The 21,494-nt window shown below is 33.6% G+C and overlaps 1 protein-coding gene across 1 annotated transcript; it reads left to right on the plus strand.

The window, feature by feature from the left end:
• Window positions 1–1,500: 1,500 nt before the first annotated feature.
• LOC142531121 (DNA replication ATP-dependent helicase/nuclease JHS1-like) lies at window positions 1,501–21,296 on the plus strand. The gene is given in 35 exon segments (XM_075637163.1): window positions 1,501–1,627; window positions 1,630–1,706; window positions 1,801–2,040; window positions 2,115–2,177; window positions 5,924–6,012; window positions 7,878–7,977; window positions 8,074–8,127; window positions 8,187–8,263; window positions 8,673–8,805; window positions 8,939–9,049; window positions 9,175–9,271; window positions 9,437–9,519; window positions 10,009–10,074; window positions 11,175–11,334; window positions 11,441–11,492; window positions 11,653–11,710; window positions 11,786–11,902; window positions 12,021–12,077; window positions 12,955–13,089; window positions 13,166–13,408; window positions 14,355–14,429; window positions 14,810–14,928; window positions 15,009–15,081; window positions 15,198–15,302; window positions 15,434–15,601; window positions 17,079–17,148; window positions 17,229–17,380; window positions 17,876–17,953; window positions 18,033–18,125; window positions 18,206–18,343; window positions 18,658–18,697; window positions 18,788–18,861; window positions 19,597–19,731; window positions 20,555–20,674; window positions 20,903–21,296. Coding segments are annotated over 35 exon segments (3,738 nt in total). The 3' UTR covers window positions 21,062–21,296.
• The last annotated feature ends 198 nt before the right edge of the window (window positions 21,297–21,494 follow it).

The raw sequence follows: 21,494 nt of genomic DNA on the forward strand, positions 1-21,494 counted from the left end.
TTGCAAACGTATGACGATTTTATGTTTTTAAACTAATTCATTTGAATTTCGAGTATGGTTGGATGTTTTATTTTTAAAATGGTGCAAGGTATTTTAAAGTCTATATATATAAATTCGGCCGATTCCTGACAGGAAAAAAAACTTCTTGGTACTTTTTAAGCAAAATGATAAATGAACGTTTCACAAAGAATTATTATTATTATTTTTTTATCAAGAACAACTAGTTCTATGATTGGTTGATTCTAAAGGCCAAGTTATTTCTCCACCATTTTTAATTTACGATGAAATAGTATTTGAATTTGGTTCTTATCTTTCAAAAATGACAATTTATTTATTTTCTTTTAAAATGAGGGAAGGACCATTTTGTGGAAAATATATTTGCCACTACGACAAAACGTGGAGGACGTGCAAGTAAATTATACCCAAAAAAATTGCTGGAATGAAGAATGGCGGGAAACCAAAAAGCCCAACCACAAAAATTTCCGCCCTCGAGGAGAGCCATTACACACACTACCAGGCTACCAGCCGTCTAGAGAATCTTGGACAATGGGCGATTCCAGCAATAAAGCGTCAGTGAAGAAGAAGCACGCACTACTCGTTGGAGGAATCCATGGCTCCCAGGAAGAAAAACAGCTCAGGACTCAAGAAATCAACCAATCAGAATCATCAGCCATCGCAGCCTTTCAAATTCGAGATCCAACACTTCTTTGACCGTCACTCCCAGACCCAGAAAGTACTTACTCAGAACAACAATAATGCCGAAAACCCCCCTTCAAATTTCGCACCGCCGCCCATACCAAGCCATCAAACAAATGGCAATTATCTGGGAATGGACACATCAAAGAAAATTGTATCAATGGGTAAGATTTTGAGGGGCGAAAACCTCACAAGTGGACTTTCTGAAACAAGTATTTCTGGAAGCAATTTCTCAAGCTGCATTGACGTAGAATCTGGAGTCGCCGATAATGCTTGTGAAAAAGGGGTCATTAATTCCCAAAGTTTGAAAAATGGGGATACTTTGCAGGATATTGAGGTGGATGACATGTCACCCGAGACCTCCAAATCCATGTCTGTTAAACGTTTCAAGTTTTCACCTGGAATGGTAATCATAATACTCTCAGTACAAAACCATCAGAATAATTTTGCAATTTCTTTTCGTTCTCCGCTGATTTTCAGCATTTAATTTTTGGTTTGAAAGCTATTTGATTGTTGTCAGTGTCGTTCATTTTTTGTGTGTACTTCATTAATCTTCATGGAGGATATCGAGGAAGGAACTTTTATGAGTGGGAACTCTGTCACTGTAGGAAGATTTGATGCCGCATAAATTATGTCTGTTAAACGTTTCCAGTGAGAAAACTGTGACAGTCTCGTAGAACTTAACCAAGAGACATCAGTATTGGTTTGCCATGGTCGAAGGGCAGGACACCTTTTCATTCAGTTGAATAACTTGATCAGTATTTTCTGCTCCACCTTGTCCCCGGGCTTCCATTAATGTAAAGAATGTTTTATATGTTTAATTTTCTCATCACTTCTTGCATGTTAATCAAGAAAAGTCAGGATGACGGAATAGATGAAATGACTTGGAGAATATCTCCAGTAAATGAGAGGCTTCATGCAATTACTAAACATTCACAGGAAAAATCAGGGTATTGAGAGATTCTTCAAGGTTTAATTCACTGAATTTTCAGCAGTGTTCGATGAAAAAGGTGCGAGTATCTGAATCATTGTTCATCCTTTTCATCTTTTTGCCTCATTCCTGTTCTTTTGTGGCCAGAATTATTAAATTGTTCCTGTTGTTAGATGCAAACTTCGCCTGGCATGTCAAGAAAGCTTGAAAAACTGCTATATGCACAGCCACTTAAGGCAGCTGAAAAATCATTGATGTACTCAAACGTTGCTTCCTTGAGAAAGGTTAACTCAGCTCATGACGCATGTTGTACTGGAAGTTGCGAAAATACAAATAATAACATTAAATCTGAAGAACTGAATACTCAGAGTCCTTTCACTACCCCGCCATCTATGTCTTGTTGCCAGGGGAAGGTGATTAAATCTTAACATATGCGTGTTCATTTTCTTCGAATTTTTATTTTATTTTTCGAGTGCCTGTGATGCAGGTTCCCAAAGATGTAGATTCTAATGGAATCCCCGATCATCTGGGTTCATGGAAAAATAAAAAGGTTTTTGCTTCTTCTGAATCCCATTTTCATTTATTTCTCCCAACTCCACGCATCTGCTTATTTCTCAGTAATGGGCACGTTTCTTCAAGCAGTATCTTGATTCTTGAGCCATTGGTTTGTTTCCATGTGTTGATACCGTAAAGAACATACTAATCATTAAGAGCCCGTTGATATCAAAAGTTTTTTGATTAAAAAAGTGCTTTTTTAAGTTGGCTTTTAAAAGTGCTTTTTTAAGTAAAAGTTGTGTTAATATTGTGTTTGGATGAATAGATAAAAATCACTTTTTAAATTAATAAATGTGTTTGGATACATATCATTAAAGTGCTTTTTTAACTCATTAATTTATATATATATTTTATAACGGATTCCTAAACAAGTGTGATGTATAAATATAAATAATTAAATCCATACCAAAACAATAAAATATTGAAATCTTAAAAACCATAAAAACAATTGTTAATAACAATGGTTAATGTTTACATTCTACTTTAATTTATTTAAATAAAAACTAATAGTTCAATGTCGACCTTGTATTGGCAGTGAATTTCTTATGTCATCTCTCAATTCTTTCATTTCCGTAATATTTTCTTGTGTTGGCTCTTGCCATCTCGTACCTCTGTCATGGACATAAACATTTTCACCATCTTGCTCGATTTCTTGTAAATCATCAATATTTTCGAGTTGTTCAAGAATATCTCCAGCCGCATCGTATCGCATTATGAAATTGTGTAAAGCAAAACATGCCACTATAATTTTAAATTGAGTATCTAGACAAAATGTGGGCATATTTTGTAATACATTCCATCGTGCTTTGCACACTCCAAATGTTCTTTCAATAACCGTCCTTAAACTGGAATGATGATAATTAAATACTTCATTTTTTGATCTGAACTTTGGAGCTAATCGAAATTGAGGTAAATGATATCTAGTATCTTTATACGGTCCCATAAAGCCTTTGAAAGTAGGATAACCTGCATCAACTAAATAATATTTACCTGCAAAAAATAAAAGTTAAAGTGTAAATATTTATCTAACAATTATTTAAAAAAACATATAAGATATATTAATATCAAACCTTCAGGTGGGAGTGGAAAATGCAATCTCTCTCTGCGCATAGCCTCTTTAAAAATTTTAGAATCATGAGCAGAACCTTCCCAACCAGCCCATACAAAAGTAAAGCACATGTCGAAGTCGCATACAGCCATAACATTTGTTGAAGTATACCCTTTTCTTCCAATGAAATCTATTTGCTTGCTAGGCGGAACACGAATGCATATATGTGTGCCATCAATAGCCCCTATACAATCTTTAAAATAAGACCAATATCTTTTGTCATTCTTAATATATTCAGGGACATCTGTAAAATTAAGATCGATAGATTTGATGATATCTCTCGACAACTTCCATATGGACTCTAAAACGCTGTGAAACTGTCTTGAAACAGTTTCCCCCGAGTGTTGAAAACGCTCTTGAACATTTCTAACTGAAGCAGGTTGACCCATCATGTACAAAAATAATCCTACCTTTTCATAGATATCAACTCCTTTTGTTGGCTGTAAGCTATATTTTTAGAGTAGATCGTCACATAGTTTATAAAAAACATGTTTCCTCATTCTAAACATTTCAAAGCATCGTGTCTCATTACCATTCAATATCTCTGCCACCCATTGAGACCCTGATAACCACGATGTCCTACATTTTTCTTTAACAATATATTTCAAAACATAAGTCGTAACATCACACAAGGATAACAAAACCATTCTTTTCTTAGAGACATGTGTATTTCTACTAGAATCAACGGAAATGTCGGAATCACTTGATGCATCAGAGTTATCTGATATAGTGGAGCCTGAACTCGCAGACATCCTGTGAAAATATATGAATAAAGATAAATATATAAAAAAAACAATAAACATTGAAAGTTTTAGATTATTGCATTAAAAATTTAAACATACTACTTAGTAAAGTTGACTCATCAATCAATAAAAGAAAAAAACAAGTGCATTATTCAAGTATTTTTCCTAAAAACATAACTCATGTTAATAACGCTTCAAATCATCTTTAGTGAATGTCTTTGCCCAACCAAGCTGCAGTTCCGAGTCCTTCAATCCGATAAATGTTTGCCTATTATGCTTTTTACCCAAATCTCTAGTAACTATGAAGAATTGCTCACTGCCAACCACCATACCAGGCAAACTACGAAGAACCTCCAGACAATTTTCAATGCTACATGGATCATCTTTTGGTGTTTCGTGTATAGACTTTTGAGTCTCAAATTCTTGAAGGACACGATCAAGTTGATCGGCTAACCTAGTGGCAATGAGACCTCTTTTTTCCCCACTCTCCCTTCTTTTTCTCTTCCTTTGCTGCATAGAGTTGTCAGCTCCCATTGTTGAGTTTTTCCATAAATTCTTGGCTTTCAACATTAATATAAACATCACTTTGAAACTCTCCATCTAACTGAACATCCCAATCTTTTGTATCATCGTTGAAATTATTATGAATTGGTTGATCCTCTGATGGTGCTATTGCAGCATAGCCAGTTGCTATGGAACCTTTAAATATATTTCCAATAAATCTAAATTCTTGGGTCCCCTCAATCTAAACTTTGCATACTCGGGATTTTCCTGTAATTTGCAACGTAACAAAAAATAAATAAAAATAATTGATTAAAAATTTAAAATGTAGTATATAAATTATGTACCTTAATCTTATCCTCCCACCAACTATTATCAGCTTGCACGATCATCTTGTTATGATCCCAATCAAGGCCAGTCTCATTATTTCCAATAAGTTGTGCCCATAATGCAAAATATTTTCTCATAGAATCCCATTTATTTTTGAATTATTTTTGATTCAAAGAAAGTCTCGTTCTCTCATGAAATTTTGAAACTAAATTTGTGTACCCCGTTTTGTTTAAATGTTTGGTAGGCTTATCGCCGGATTCAATTTCTTCCTCACAAATTTTTAAAAATATTTTGGTATTCTGCTCAGTCCAATCCGCCTTATTATTCCCATCAGCAACAAATCCAGGTTCAACAGTCTCAATCGTATATCTAGGTAATTGACTTGGATTTGATAATCTTCGTTTAGGAGCTAACTTCGAATACATTCTATATTCAAAAAATAAAACATAAAAAACAATAGATTATCTAATTCACAATATCATAAATGAAAAAGTAATACAAACAATGATTAAATAATATTACACTAATATTATGGTATATAAGATATTTTAATTAATATAATATTATATACGTAATACACAAGAATTGATGAATATTATAAACGTAGTTGCAAAAAAATAAAATAAACAAATACTTTCCCTTTCCTGACTTCCTGGATTTATCGGATCATTGACCGAATTGTAACATAATTATCTAATTCACAATACATAATACAGACGTAAATGAATAGAGAGTATAGATTCTGCAGCAAAAATAAAGCAGAAAAAAATGAACGAACAAAAACCTCGATGGAAAAAAAAAAATTGTACCTTATAGAAGAATGGAGAAAAGATTGAGAGGAGGCTACTGGTGGATGTTTTTTTTAAGGTTATTAAAGAAGCTAGTGAAAAAAGCTCTAAAATAGGGCTTTTAAAAAAGCACTAATTTCAACTTAAATAAGTGCTTTTAAGCACTAGAAGCACACCCAAACAAGTTAAAAATTAAAAAACATTAAAAAAAGCACTTTTTTAATTGTAGCTTCTTATACCAAACGGCTCTAAATTTGTTCTTTGTACGCAGGCATTGATTGAGCTTTTGGATCAAGTAGAAGATGTAATTTCTGTTGATCCCACAATTCCTAAAGATAGAGAAACATCGATAGGTACTGAGAGAGGGGTCAATAAAAAATATACGATCCATTTAAAATTTAATTAAATAAAAGGGATTTTGACTTTTTTAAATCGAGAAAAGAGAGTTGAATATGTTAGTTAGATAAAATCATTAATTAGCTCGTTAAAAAAAATGAAGAGTGGGCCACTCTTCTTCTTCTAATTTTTTTTATTTTTTAAAAATAATTTTTTTTAAAAATAAAAATAAAAAAATGGAAGAGTGGGTCGAGAAGAGCACGACCCACTCTTCTACTTCTATTTTTCTACAAAAAACTTCTAATTTTTTTTTATTTTTTTATGTTTTTTAAATAAAAAAATAAAAAGAGTGGGTCGAGTGATAATGTTAGAGGTTTGGTTTAGGGTTTAGGGTTTGGGTCGAGTTTGGGTCGAGATGGGTCGAGTGGATAGAAATTTTTGATATTTTTGAGTTTTGAACATTTTATAATATATAATTCACTTTATATATGATTAGAATGTAAATATATATAAAATATTTATTTGTGTAAACATTAGTTATATGTTATAATTTAAGTATGTTAGTTAAAAAATTCATAACAAGTAGAAGAATGTATCTCTTATTTTAACAATGTGTGTTGAATTTATACTCGACTAAATATCTTAACAAATTTTATAATTGCACTAAAATTCATAACAAATTTTATAATAATAGAACTAAAAAAATTCATAACAAATTTCATTACATATTCACTTTAATGAATGTATATCGAAGCATATGAAATTAATGTTTATTTTATATAAACATTAACAAATTTTATAATTCTACTAAAATTCCTAACAAATTTTATAATATAAAACTAAAAAAATTCATAACAAATTTATTACATATTCAATTTAATGTAATGAATGTATATCAAAGCATATGAAATTAATGTTTATTGTATGTAAATTTTAACAAATTTTATAAATTTTATAATTATACAAAAATTTTTAACAAATTTTATAATAATATGATTCTCGACCCATCTGTTACAATATATTAAAATCTATACATATATATATAGCTAGCTTTATGGGTCAAGAAGCTAAAATTATGCTTCTCGACCCATCTCGACCCACGCGACCCACCAAAATTGGGTCGCGTGGTTCGAGTATAATCTCGACCCAATTTTTGCATTCAACAAAAAATTGATTCCTTCCAAGTTTAGCGGGAAAATAAACATATAAAAAAAAACAAACATAAGATTATTATTTATATAAATTTAAAACAAAACAAAGATTATTAATTATAAAAATTTAAAATTAATGGGTCGTGTCACGACCCATGGATCGTGAAATCTTCACGTCACGACCCGGGATCGTGAAGTCACGACCCTGGGTCTTGTGCTTCACACCCAACAAAGTGTGGGTCGTGAAGACTTGTGCTTCACGACCCAGGGTCATGAAGCCGTGGGTCGTGACACGATCCTTGGCTTCACGACCCATGGTTTCACGACCCAGGGTGAATCTCTTCATTCTGGGTCATGAACACTGACGAAACCCAACAAATTTTATATCTTAAAATAAATTTCTTTTCAATATATGGTTTTTTTTTTGGATTTGTTGCTCGTGATTAATTGTTAACCAAAAAATGAGAGGATGAAAGGTCGATAAGAAAACTATTTTTTGTGAGATAAAGAATGAAATAAAATCTAGGATTGAGTCGGAAAAGATAGAAAAATTGAGTCGAGTAAATTTTTTTATTTAATTAAATTATAAATTTTATTATATATAAAATTAAAATACACTAATAAAAAAATTAGTTTTTAAACAAATCTTAAACAAAGTATAAAAAATTAAATTACATTCACCCTCTTTTTCTTGATAAACTCTTCCGTCACTCCCCTTTTCCTCGTTTTCCCTACTGGGAGATCCCTCAAAGCTGATCATGTTGTAAATCGTTTGACGCACGATTCAGGAGGAAAAAAGTGTAACATGGGTTCTGATGTTTGTTTTCTTGTGTTGGAGGTATGCATCAATGTATCTTTACTTGCTCATATCTTGTGCATGTCAAAATCACAATAGATTGGTATTGATTCTGCTGATACAACATCCGTGCCACAGGTAACGGAAAGGCATAGACCTGCTGATTTATTAGGTCCTCAAACCTCTTTCAAGGTATGCCATGATCCGAGTGACTGGTACATTACGTCAAAACTGCTAAGATGTGTTTATAGGCTATGACTTGCCAGGTTTTGCACTTATTAAATGAACAAAGTGGAGTGGAACGGACATTGCAATTGTGGGATGAATGGTAAGTGGATTGAGGTATTTTATCAAACGAGTTGTTTTATGATGTTTGCCACATAACCTAAAATCGAGAATGAAATTTGGCACTTGGAGCTGCCTTCGCTCCATAAAATTGAAGGCAAATAGAAATATTTTCACTGGCAAATTTTTATGCTCTCTGTTATGCCACGGTAAGTTGGGCCTAATTTTGCCAAAACGAGGGCATTAGTAGACTTCAGATTCACTATCTTTCCTTTTTTTAGTGAATGCTTAATTGCTTCTGAAATTGATTATGTTTCTGCATAATTCTCGATTATTAAACAGCTCAACCATTGATGATCCTTCTTATATAATGTCTATATATTCTATGCTCAAGTATGTTCCTTGTTAAGTTATGTGGTTGTATTTTTCCAACTATAAACCTTTCCTTCCAGGTACTTCAGCGTGATTGCACCTGGAGATACTATTAAGGTCATTGGAGAATTTGACTGCCAGGGAATATGCGATGTAAATCGTGAGAAAAATTTTCTCATTGTCCATCCAGATAACTTGGTGTCTGGTACTCGGGTATTGCCAATTATTATTTACGACATACATAACGGTTTAGGCACACAGCTGATAGATGTTAGCTTCAAGAATATCTATTTTCATACTCGCTATATATTATTCTGACTGTTTTCATATAATTTTACACCTTTAGGTTTCTTCTAGTTTCAGCTGCCCAAGGCGCACTGTCCTGGATGAGAGGTTAAAATATAGTGAACATTCAGCTGCAGCATTGATGGGTACCTTATTGCATCAAATATTTCAGGTTGTTTCATGAATAATTATTAATAAATTGCTTTAAGATCTAACCAGAATCTGGTGCTGCAAAATGAATTAGCCATGGGATGATGAACATACTTGCATTGAGCTAACATAATTTTATTTCTTCAGGCTGGCCTCGTTAGAGAACTTCCAACAAAAGAATTCCTGGAAGAATATGCGAGAACTGTGCTTCAGAAAAGCATAGAGAACCTATATGCATGTGGAGGTGTTGATTTTTTGTTCTCTCGTTGATTTTTCTTTTGATATCTTAGGTCTCAACATTGATTGAACTTGTAAAACCATGCTTTTATGATCTTTTGGCTCTCTAATATCTTAGAGTTGACTTCTACACTGTCAGAAACTTAGCTTTAGTTCTTGGTGTTTATTCCAGTGAATGAGAATGATACCCTGTTGACTTTGATCAGCGCAATCCCAAAAATGTTAAATTGGATATCCCGCTTTCGAGATTCACAGGTAGATGAATGATTATGTGATATTACCTCTTAATTAGTTTTGAAGTTTTATCCTGAAAAGTTTCGACGGATGATTGGCTACGTACATTATTTCTCCTGCCATTGCGATAAACTGATAGGTAGAGTTTAATCATGTAGAGTCAGGTTGTTTCTCTATGTTCAAGTTATTTGAACTACATATGTAGTAGGTATTACGTTTTTATATAGTGCCTTGATCTTTGCTAATAATTGGTGAGCAGAATATGTACGGAATCAGATCGTGTAAGTCTCACTAATAGGTGTGCTGCTATCTTAACAATGGCCATTTCTTTTGTTTTTGTTTTTTTATAAATTTTTCGCATATTTGGATGTCATTCTTTCGAAGCTTGACTTTTCCATTTAATTGATTTTTCAAGTCTTGGTTGCAAGGTGCCTTACTTCAAATTGATGGGTGCAGTTTTTTTTGCCAAGTACACCAAACCTCTGACATGACTTTAATGTTTCAATATAGGGTTCCCAAATTCCAAACATCAATTTTAAATGCGACAAGGGTTTGAAAAAGGTTAAAATTTCTGAGGTAACGAAATCTTATTTGGATTAACTATTCCATTTTGTCGCATTGGTTATGAGCTATTGGATTTCATGTTCTTATCTATGCTTACTTTGATATATTTTGAGTTTTGGTTATGAAATTCTTAATTCTGTTACTGCTGTTAAACTGATAATATCAGTAATTCACTAGGCCCTTTATACACAAAATTAGAAAATGTTGAGAGAGAATCAAGCTGGTAAAAGATCAACGGGCCTGATGTTCACAACACTTATATCTATTTTTTAGCAAAATGTTTTGCAGTTTCTTTCATTTTTTCAGTATCATCTTTGAAATTTCTTCATTTATTGCTAATTGTGCTTGTTGCTTAAAACATGACCGATAACATAATTGCATGAATATGTGTGTGTGCGCACACAAATATATTTGTGTATTATGAGGGTGTTTGGTTAAAATTGTTTTAAAGAGGGGCTCTCTTTCTCTTTCTAGGTCCTAGCTGAATGCTTATAAGTTTATAAATCTTATAAGTTGTTTTAGGAGTTTATAAGTTGTAAGGTATTATAAAATAAGTTGTTGGGATATTTGTATAAAATAAAATAACGGAACCTAAAAATGTTAATATATTTAATATTATAAATTCTTTTTATCATTATAATTACCAACAAGAATGTGATACTATGAAAATAATCCAAATAGTTATTTTCGGAGATGTCTAATTTTTTTATTGCATTTAGAAGTTCTGTATGCATATACATATAAATATATATGTAATATAACTAGTATGTGTGCACGTATGTAGTACCAATATACACAGTAGTTTTGCGGTTACATACCTTTGCATGGGACAAATCACTAAACATATGCTTCCCTTTGAATATGTTGTATTGTTTTTTTCTATTTGTATCATAATCGTCTTTTGCGAGTGTTTAATCTTTGATATTATAGCTTTATGTTTATATGTCTGTGTGCATGCACGTTACCATTATGTTGTTTGCCATGATTCTACACTTGTCAATTGTTTCTTGAACAATAAACTTTATGCTGTGAATACTGATAAGATGCTGCAAAGTTTGTTTCAAGGTTAAATATGGAAAACCTTGTTTGAACTCCTTTTGAAATAATTGTAGGTAATGGACATTGAAGAAATGGCTTGGGCCCCTAAGTATGGATTGAAAGGAATGATTGATGCCTCATTGCGAGTAAGAATAGATCTGGACTCTGCAGAAGATTGTGATATAATTATGCCACTAGAATTCAAAACTGGTAGAGGAACTAGTGGTCAGGCAAGTTGACTATCAATTGTTCTTGATTGAGTTTGATTGGATGATATCTCGCTAATGATTGCTTTCAACGTAATGACTGCATGTTCTAAACTTCTGGTACGAGCAGATAGCTATGGAACATACAGCTCAAGTAATGTTATATTCTCTCCTCATGTCTGAGAGGTGTGTAGATCCTGGCCATATATAGAGTTCTACTCCTTCATAAACTATTTACAAGTTCTTGTAATTTATGTTTTCGGTAGCCCATGCCTTCGAGTTTTCTTATGATTCAAAACTATTGTTCAATAAAATCCTTAAGTTGCCTCATTTTATTCTTTTTCAGATACCAGAGGAACGTTGAATATGGTCTCCTATATTATCTTCACACTGATCAGACACAGGTACAATGAACATATCTGGTCTTTATCTTAAGATTGCATAATTTTGTTTGACATTGTTCTAAATGTCATGGAAAGGGAATCTTTGTTAGACGATCTGACTTAGCAGGACTCATAATACGTCGCAATGAGCTGGCGAACGATATTCGTAAGGCATCATCAACTCAGCAATTGCCCCCAATGTCACAGGTACAGGTAGGTGCTTTTAATATGTCACAATTCTTTATGAATCTTTCCATTTGAGAAAATAGACTTCCTTAGTAATGATGTTTCAAATTTGAAATAGCTTTCTAAGTTTACCCATTTTATGCAGAGTCCAAACATTTGCAAAGGTTGTCGCCACCTCAGTGCATGTACTGTTTACCATAAGGTGTGTTGTGGAGGCTTTCCCAATAATTTGTGACACTCATAGTCTCGGTTGCTGAATGCACTATCGAAAATAAAAATTTTCTCATAGCCAGGAGATGAAGATTTTGACTAACGGAATCTTACCGAAAAGGAAATTCATAAAACATTTATGAGAATGCTTACTTGATTTATCATTGTTTATATTTCATGAATTGATTAATTCTCTACTTGATCAGGCTGGTAATGTTGATGAGTAAATTTTTTGTTCCAGTTCTTTTTGCTTGTGTTTTTTAAGACCTCAGATGGGGATGCTCATATCACACAAGTTTGACATAAATTCAGAATTTTAAAAAGTGTTCAAGAGTATCTTAGGTTGCACGTCAAATCTACCACAATTACCATTACATCTACGTAAAATAACAAATGAGTGGAATTGAAATTCTCTCAACATAAAATCATCCGAACACTCAAATGGATTTGAAATCCATGGCTTCAAATCCCTCAATCCAAGCGTAGGCTTGGATCCTTATAGAGTCGATACATGAATTTGAATAGAGTGCCTGTTTGTCATTATGTTTACTGGGGGTTAGGTGCAACTAGAAACCCCCAGCTGATTCTTTGAGAGATATTCTTGAATCTTTGTAGCATAAATCACTTTTCAATTTTTATTGTATTAAGCTCTCAAGTAAATTAGATTTCACATTTGTGGAGTGGAATGGGAGATGGATTCTATTCAAGTTAAACATATGGACGAATTCAAAGCCTTTTGGCTGACAAAAACAAGGTTGAGCTATGAATTAACTCTTCGAAAATGTCCCCATCAATGAAATTTTTACATAACTCTTCAAGGTTTATTTTTTCCTACAAATTTTTATTTTGTTAATTATTGAATTATGAAGGCACATGGGGGAGCTGCTGAAAGTAGCGGCCTGGGTGGTGTGTTTGACTCTCTTGTGTCCCATTTATCGACTTCACACACTGTTTTTCTCCAAAAGTGGGAAAGATTAATTGATCTGGAGGCTAGGCAATTGGAGGTAGTATAGCTGAATTTTCTACTTTTATACCAATCCTTTTTAAGTCAATAAACATATTTTTTTTTGGCTTTTTTAGGTTGTGAAGAATGAAATTTGGTTTCCAAAGAACTCAGAGAATGATCGCGGGCCCATTCGCCTATCCCCTTCTCTTGTTCTTGATGCTTCAGATAAATCATCCCAGAGAAAATTTTGTCAGGGAAGCCGATTTGTCTATTGCTTTGTGCGTCAAGGATGTTCTCTTGATGATGAACAAGTCAACAAGGAATCATTGAGTTTTTCCTCTTCCTTAGATACTAATTTAAGGAATGGCGACTACGTGGTATGTACATGTTTCTGTTTAACGTTGATTCAAGTGTTTTCTCACTGCTCTTATCAATTCTTACCCCGTTTTCACTTTTCCTTGTACCCTTGGGAGTGAATTATAAGTTCCTCTTGCATTTCTTATGACCCTCTAGGTGTATTTATTTTAGTTCGTGAATATTATCATTTTTGTTTCATTTTGCGATAAGATGTTTCTAGCAGTCATAATTTTTTTGATGTCTATGTCATTTAATTAACTTCGTATTGTTGTGATTCTATAAGACATGGTTGCAAACTTGCAGAGATTGAACGAAGCTCAGTGAGAAAAAAGTGTGTAGAAATCAAGTTATTGTATCATAATTTATTTAATGACAGAAAAATTTTCTAATGAAGCTTAAACGAAAAATATATTTACTCATATAATCGAATATGAAAAGGCATTTGTATAACATTATGGATTTTTATTAAAGCAATAATGACTGAACTAAACATTTATTTTGTTTGATACAACACAATTTTTAATATGGAAAGACATTTGGAAAAATTAGGGATTTTCATTAAAGCAGTAATGACTGAACTAAACATTTATTCTGTTTGATTCAACACAATTTTTTTACTGTCTCGAGAAATTTGTGTTTGATATTATGGACATGTCTCTGTTACTTCTAAATCATAGGAGCTGCTTACGTTGATGTACATCCTGAATGGTTCATATCCGAATATAAAACACCAACAATTGTTATTCTTCTATGTTTGACCTCTGCCCTTTTTGTTTGTCCGTGGAAGCACTATTCGACAAATTAAAAATGTTTTCTATGAACAGAGTTGCTTTGTGTATGGATTTTGAATGCAATATGAATTTTTGAATGTTTTGACTTTTGAACGTTGCTGCCTGCTGGGTGTACTTGCATCCTCATTCACAGCTGATTGTTATACAAAGTTTCTTTTCCATATCATTATTGCAGATTTTAAGCTCTGAGCCTGGCTATTTGCGAGTTGCTAATGGGATCATCGTGGACATTGGTAGCTCTCATATCTCTGTAAGTTCTCAATGTGGTACCTGATAAAAAGTCATGCACGTGATAAATATCAACTTTTGATTGCTTCTGTTATTTCTGAAGAAAATTGTAGCAACACCACAAGTTTTAACTATAAGAGCAGCATTGCATCACACTGGTACCTTTTCTTAAAAAGGTTTTCTGAATGTTCTTTAAATGAAAATGCTGTTGGGGCCTGGCATGGATAAAAAAACCAACAACCTCTCCCTTACAATTAGAGGCCACAAAAATCCAATCGTAGCATTGTCAGCAATTGTTATGTAGCTATGTGATAATTTTCTGGAACAGGAAAATTTTGGATTTCCGTTAAATTTATTTGATAAGCATCATTTTTCCCTTGTATAACTCTGTTAATTATTCAGGTGTCTTTTGCAAAGCGCTTAAAGGTTCCAGATTGCAATCCTGATTCTGCCGCGTCTTTCAATCAGCAGTCCTGGCGAATCGACAAAGATGAAGTTATGACATCATTTGCAATCATGAGGTGAGTAAAACAATATCTCGTTGTTTCTTATAAGCAGGTTCCTTAAAGGTTGCAATAATCACTATGCTTGTTTTTGTTAGGTTCAACCTCGTTCAATTGTTTTTGCAAAATGAAAACAGCTCTTGCTTGAGAAAAATGATTGTTGACCTTGAGGTAAGCCTTCTAAAGTACATGTTCTGCTTGTATTCTAGATTTGTGCTTTCACTAGTTCTTTTTTGTATATAATATGAAATAATTTTCATGTCTAATTGTTTGTACATCTGTCATAGATGCCTAGATTTGACAGTGGCTGTGTATATAGTCAAGACCCTGCTATATCATACGTCTGGAATGAGAAAAGTTTGAACGATGATCAACGTAGAGCCATAATCAAGGTTATTCATCAATTTTTAATTTTGATTTAGTGGTCTAGAACTCTTCTTCCGTATGTTTATCACCTTGTTTTGTGATGGTTAATTTTCGCATGCTTCTTTGGTTGATGAATGCTGTAACTAAATATTTTCAGATACTCATAGCAAAGGATTATGCCCTTATTCTCGGGATGCCAGGCACGGGAAAAACATCTACCATGGTGCATGCTGTAAAGGCACTGTTGATGAGAGGCGCATCCATCTTGCTTACATCGTACACAAATTCAGCTGTTGACAACTTACTAATCAAATTGAAAGCTCAGGTCATGATTTCTCCTTTCTGCCTCTTACAGACATACTATGACATTCATAGTCTATAAAGCTTTAGTGCTTCTGATTATAAATTTTATCATGTTATGAACTATTTATTTGTTCTTTCAGAATCTACACTTTCCTCGGTCATCAAAACCTTCCAATCAATTTTTATTTTTTTCCAAATCCAAGTCAATTTAAGGATTCCTTCGCTTAACAGCTTCCATGGTCACTCCATTTCCCATAGCTTCTTTTTTACCTTTGCGCCCTTCTTAGGACATTTTTCTTAACTGCGAATGCTGTTGCTCTTTTTGTCAAGTTATCTCTTTTTTTTTGACATGAAAAAATAGAGGTACAAGTACTTTGGATATGTCCAGGAAATCAAGATAAGAATAAAACATCAACTCCTTGAACCAACAACTAACCACTTGACTTCTAACATCCAAAGATTACTCAAAACATCATATACCGGGGACGAATATTTGTATTTTCCGAAAGATTTCATCAGCCCTCTGTTCTTCATTCTCAACTAGGCAACAATTTCTTGCACTCCAAATATGGAAAATGACTGCTGCCATAGCCATGTACCACATCTTTACCAGGGAGGAATCAACTCGGTAGACCCCTCTGAAAGACTTTAAAAGAGCTTGTTGTGAGCCCGTGAGTTTGGTCATTCCAAGCCATTCTCGGATTTTCATCTTCCGTCATCTTGCTTGTTGAGAGAACTTTTGTTTTAACTCATATTGATTGAGGCCTGGTACTATTAATGGAGATTTTCACTTGCGCAGTCCACTACATTGTTGTTCGCATTTTTAAGATCAATGTGACCATTTTTACCTTTTTGATGGACCATATTAGGGACCCAACCTAGAGAGTATTCATCCAAGTACAAATGAATCAGGACTCCAATATTTGTACTATCAAACAGATATTTCGAACGCCTGAATTTGTGTCATTTAGAATGTAATATAAATATTAATTTCTAGGCTTGTTAATTGGAAATATCAAGAACTTGATGCTGTAGTTGAATCTTGCATTTGTGGAAATTCATGATTGTTAAATTCGAGTTTCTTTCCTGACAAAAGTTAAGTATCTGAACAGTAATTTGACCTCTGATTTTGTCTGTTGTTTTCTAAGCATTTTTTGTATTCACTAGGCACTGGTCTGACTCAGACCTGTATCCTAAAAAATTCAATAGTTCCACCACCTGGTTATTTGATTGACCAGTGCCTTGTAAGCATTTACAATTCTGAATATTTCCATAACTAGATTGTAATTGTCTGTTGAGTAAAGGAAGTCTAATGATTCCTAATCCCATATAACCGTTGGAAACTCAAAGATGATATGTAAAACCTTCAATGGCATTACCTGCATGCTTGTCCTCGATGCTGTCATTGTGATTCTCCTTGTGATACTTGAGATTGTCATTATATTGTTGATTTTGTTGTCTTTCCATTTCAATATAGGTTTTGCATGATTCATTTGCAGGGAATAAATTTCATACGAATAGGAAGATATGAGGCAGTGCATGAGGAAGTTCAAGAGAATTGCTTGTCTGGTCAGATTGTCGGTCTTTCACGAGAGTTATCTTCATGGTCGGAATCCTTTTTTAATCTTGGTTAATATCTTTGGTTACAGCAATGGACATGGATAGCATTCGTGAGATCAAGTCAAAGCTGGATGAAACACATGTTGTGGCTGTTACTTGCTTGGGGATAACTAGTCCTCTGCTCAATAATAAGAGATTTGATGTGTGTATCATGGATGAAGCAGGACAGATAACTCTTCCAGTAAGTGTTTTTTCTTTTGTTTAACAATTTCTATTTGTTGTTTTAACCACATGAACACGAGATACTGGGGTACATGTGATTTCGAGATAGATGATTCTTGAAACTTTTGATTTGGTTAAAACAAAATATGCTTTTAAACTGGCAAGTTATATTTTAGCCAAAGGTTAGAACTTGGGAGGACCTGGGTTACGAGGAGTCTATGCTTTAAGGAAAAAATGCAGATTGTGGCACATTTTCTCTTGAACTGGGTTATGAAATAGTCACTATATATTTCTGTTCTATCAGTTGTGGCACATATTCTCTTGAACTGCAAATACAAGTAGTTTCTCTATTGAATTGGAAATATAGTTTGTTTAAACCGATTGCTCAAATATTTTCCCTCATGCATATATATATTTTAAGATTTTCGTATTTGTTTCAGTTCTCTTGTATCTATTCAATTAGAAGTTAGTTTATAAAGAGAAATCAAATTAATGATATATCATTTCTCAACAGGTGTCATTGGGACCATTAATGTTTGCATCAAAATTTGTTCTTGTTGGCGATCATTATCAATTACCACCACTTGTCCAGGTCTCTCTCTCTCCCCCGTGCTCACTTCTGCTGAGAAGTACAGTTCATTAAAACTTTTTTATTGTACGCCTGATATTAGAGTCCAGAGGCTAAGGAAAATGGAATGGTTGCGAGTCTCTTTTCCAGGCTTTCTGAAGCTCATCCACAGGCAATCGCTGCTTTACATTGCCAGGTTGCGCTGATTTTAGTTGGATGTTGAAGTGCTTTCGTTGGTTGTTGGCAAACTTAATGTAACTATTCTACAATATGCAGTACCGTATGTCCACAGCCATAATGGAACTGTCAAATGCGTTGATATATGGAAACAGATTGGTTTGTGGCTCTCCTGAAATAGGGAGCGCCAAACTCCGGTACAAGCGTTCATTATCTGCACCTGTATGGCTGATGAAGGTATTTGACATTATATTTGATTCTTGTTGGTGTATTATGTAGTGTTTTTTTCGTAATAGGAGATGGCTAATAAGCACTAATTTGTCCCTTTTCAGTTGCTAGAATGTTGAAATAATTGAACCCTCCTGTATTGGAATGCAGATAACTTAAAATAATTTGAACCTGTCAATTAATGCCATTATGCTTTCCAAATTTTGTTTTTGATACTGGTATTGGATTTTGCGTTCGAGAAATAAGTTACTTGAGACCGTCTCTTTTTAACCATTTAAAATGTCAGTGTCTTGAAGCAACTTAATTTGGTTGATTTTCAACAGGTTTTGGAACCAAACCAACCTGTGATATTTATTAATACAGGTTCATTCTCTGGTTTCAATTTCTTAGCGCCATCTTGTTTATATTGAAAACATTTGTGGTTGATCGACCATTTATTTTTACCCAACACAGATTTGTTGCGTGCGTATGAGAAGAATGATTGTAAAGCAGTAAATAACCCAATCGAAGCTAATATTATTGCAGAGGTAACGCACCCTTTATTTGCTCTCCCTTTGTTTTATGTTAGGTGTCTTTGAATCTCAACCCTAATAAAAATACACAAAATTATTAAACTAGGATATTGGAATAAGTATCTTCCAGTTGTGGGAGGACTGAAATGGCCTTAATTATCGGTGTACAAAGAAGAAATGAAAAGCTAAAAATAAACACATTTTTGGAACAGATGTATATCTTAAGAATATTTTTTTGTTGAAAGGAAAAGAATTTACTACATTTGCTATGATAATCAGCTTGAAAACTTCAAGTTAAAGTTTAACTTGATGATTAATAAACGAAAGACAACATTCCAACTCTGATGAAAGCTTGAGGACCATAGTATATAGATTAAATGATAATGTCATCACTATTTTATCGTAATTGTCATTATTGCATAGCTTAAGCTATTCGGGCACATTAATTATTTAATTAAAAAAATAGAAATATACTTATTATACTTAAATAAGTGAGATAATTAGGCATGAAACCATAATAATTCATCTTTACATGCCAAAATAAGTCCGATTCCAAACCACCAAAAATAAAGAAAGCCTTTAATGGGCCTTTAATTTTTATTTCAGAAATAGCGAGTTTAGGTATTTGCTCATAAAACCTAAACTCCTCGAGTATGCTGTATTTTACTTCCTAGTAATTATTATTCTGAAAATAGAGTTTCAGACACACAACCTTTGTTTATTTGTTCTCTATTCATTTCTTTTGATAAGGTCACCAAATCGTTAGTTCTCAGAGGCATCGAAGGGCGAGATATTGGCATCATTACACCCTATAACTCTCAGACAAATCGTATACGTGGAGTTGTTTCTGAATCTGTCGAGATACACACGATAGACAAATACCAGGTCATATTTATCGCATAAACCCGTTGAGTTTGATATATGATTTGAATATAGGAATGGAGCTTTACTAAGCAAATAATCAAATCACGGCTCGAGTTCCGGTGCTCATTTAATTATAAAAATATGCATCAAATTAATAATATGATTAAAGATGACAAATGATCGAATTTGACTTGACTTTGATGATATCAAATACAAATTAACAGTAGTCAAGTTGATTTGGATTCTGATTCTTGAAGGTTTTTGGTTCCGGTTTGGTTTAATCATTTAACAATTAGACCACAAAATATTATGTCTATTTAATATTTTTATTTTAAAAATAAAAATAACCACTAAATCTAATTTATATTAATTTTAATTTTAATTTAATTATAAAAATAAAGTTGTCTATGTATACTACGGGAACTTTAGAAGAATTCATGGTTTCAGTTACGGTCTGATTGGTTTTGGTATTGGGTTTGGATTCTGATTTCTTATTGGTAAAAACCTGAATTAAACTATAAGTCCTTGGATCGGTGTCCTAGTTTTGGAACAGAAAAAAAAAAATGGGGTTTCGGTTCTGAGGGAACTTTGGTAAGGTGTATATAATAGACTAGCAGCGGACGGACATTACGAGAGGGGGAATATTAGATTAGGATCTAAGCCCCCCATTCTTTCAAATAAAGGCTAAGCAGGCGAAATCGAAGCTGGGGGTTCCAATTAGCCTGATCAAGAGGAGGCTAGAAATATGTTGGGATACCTTACGAGTACATGGGCAAGAAGCAAGTTTGTTTGCAAGCAGATCTTTTTCCTTGTCCTTACGTATGTATGTATATCTTGACCACAGGGGAGGGATAAAGACTGCATATTGGTGTCCTTTGTGAGATCCAGCGAAACTCCAAGGAATAACAATTCTTCACTTCTTGGAGACTGGCACAGAATCAATGTTGCTCTTACTCGCGCCAAGGTATGAATCATTGTTGTGGTTCCATCATTATTCCTCCACACTCTAAAATCGAATATGAATTCTATGTTAAACGGTATTTGTTTAAAATACTGCTGTAACAACTTTGGAAGTTATACGAGTAAAATAAAAGTGTGGAACTCTTTTTTCAAACACAGATTTGAAACGATATTATAAAAAACTGAGTATGTTGTTCACGACCGGTGACATTTTCCTCTTATCATTGAACAGAAGAAGTTGATTATGGTAGGGTCTTCCCGAACTCTTTCAGAGGTGCCATTGCTATGTCTTCTTATTAAGAAGGTGGAAGAGCTTTCTGGTTTTTTAGTTGTCACCAAGGAGGATGTGAACTATAAAACTGAGCTGAAGAGATGCTCACAGTTTAGATGAGTGTCTTCTTGTATACGTAATATAAAAAAATGTAGATGCCTATGTATAATCTCTATATGTGCGTTGTATATGCACGCACTTGTTTTGGGGTGTTTGGAGGTGAGAGGCAGCAATTTTGTTGTGCATGGAGTGGTTTGAGAGTGAAGCAAAACTGAAAATAAGTAAGCGTTAATCTTATTGAATGGTGTCGTGCCTTGGTCCTACGAATATGCAGATTTCGTGTACTCAAAACTAATTTTTTACAAAATAATCGAAACTGTGTTTTGATCAATGGGAGAACACAGAGAAACCTGAATTTGGCACAACTTGTTCTGGCGTGATAAGAGCAATTTGTTTGACCGCAGCTAGTTCAGCAAAATCATACTCGTTTAATTTTCTACCGGAACTTCGATGTATGTAAACTATTATCGCATTTTTAATATGTAAATATGAA

Source organism: Primulina tabacum, chromosome 17, assembly GCF_025594145.1.
Source record: "Primulina tabacum isolate GXHZ01 chromosome 17, ASM2559414v2, whole genome shotgun sequence".
NCBI lineage: Eukaryota > Viridiplantae > Streptophyta > Magnoliopsida > Lamiales > Gesneriaceae > Primulina > Primulina tabacum.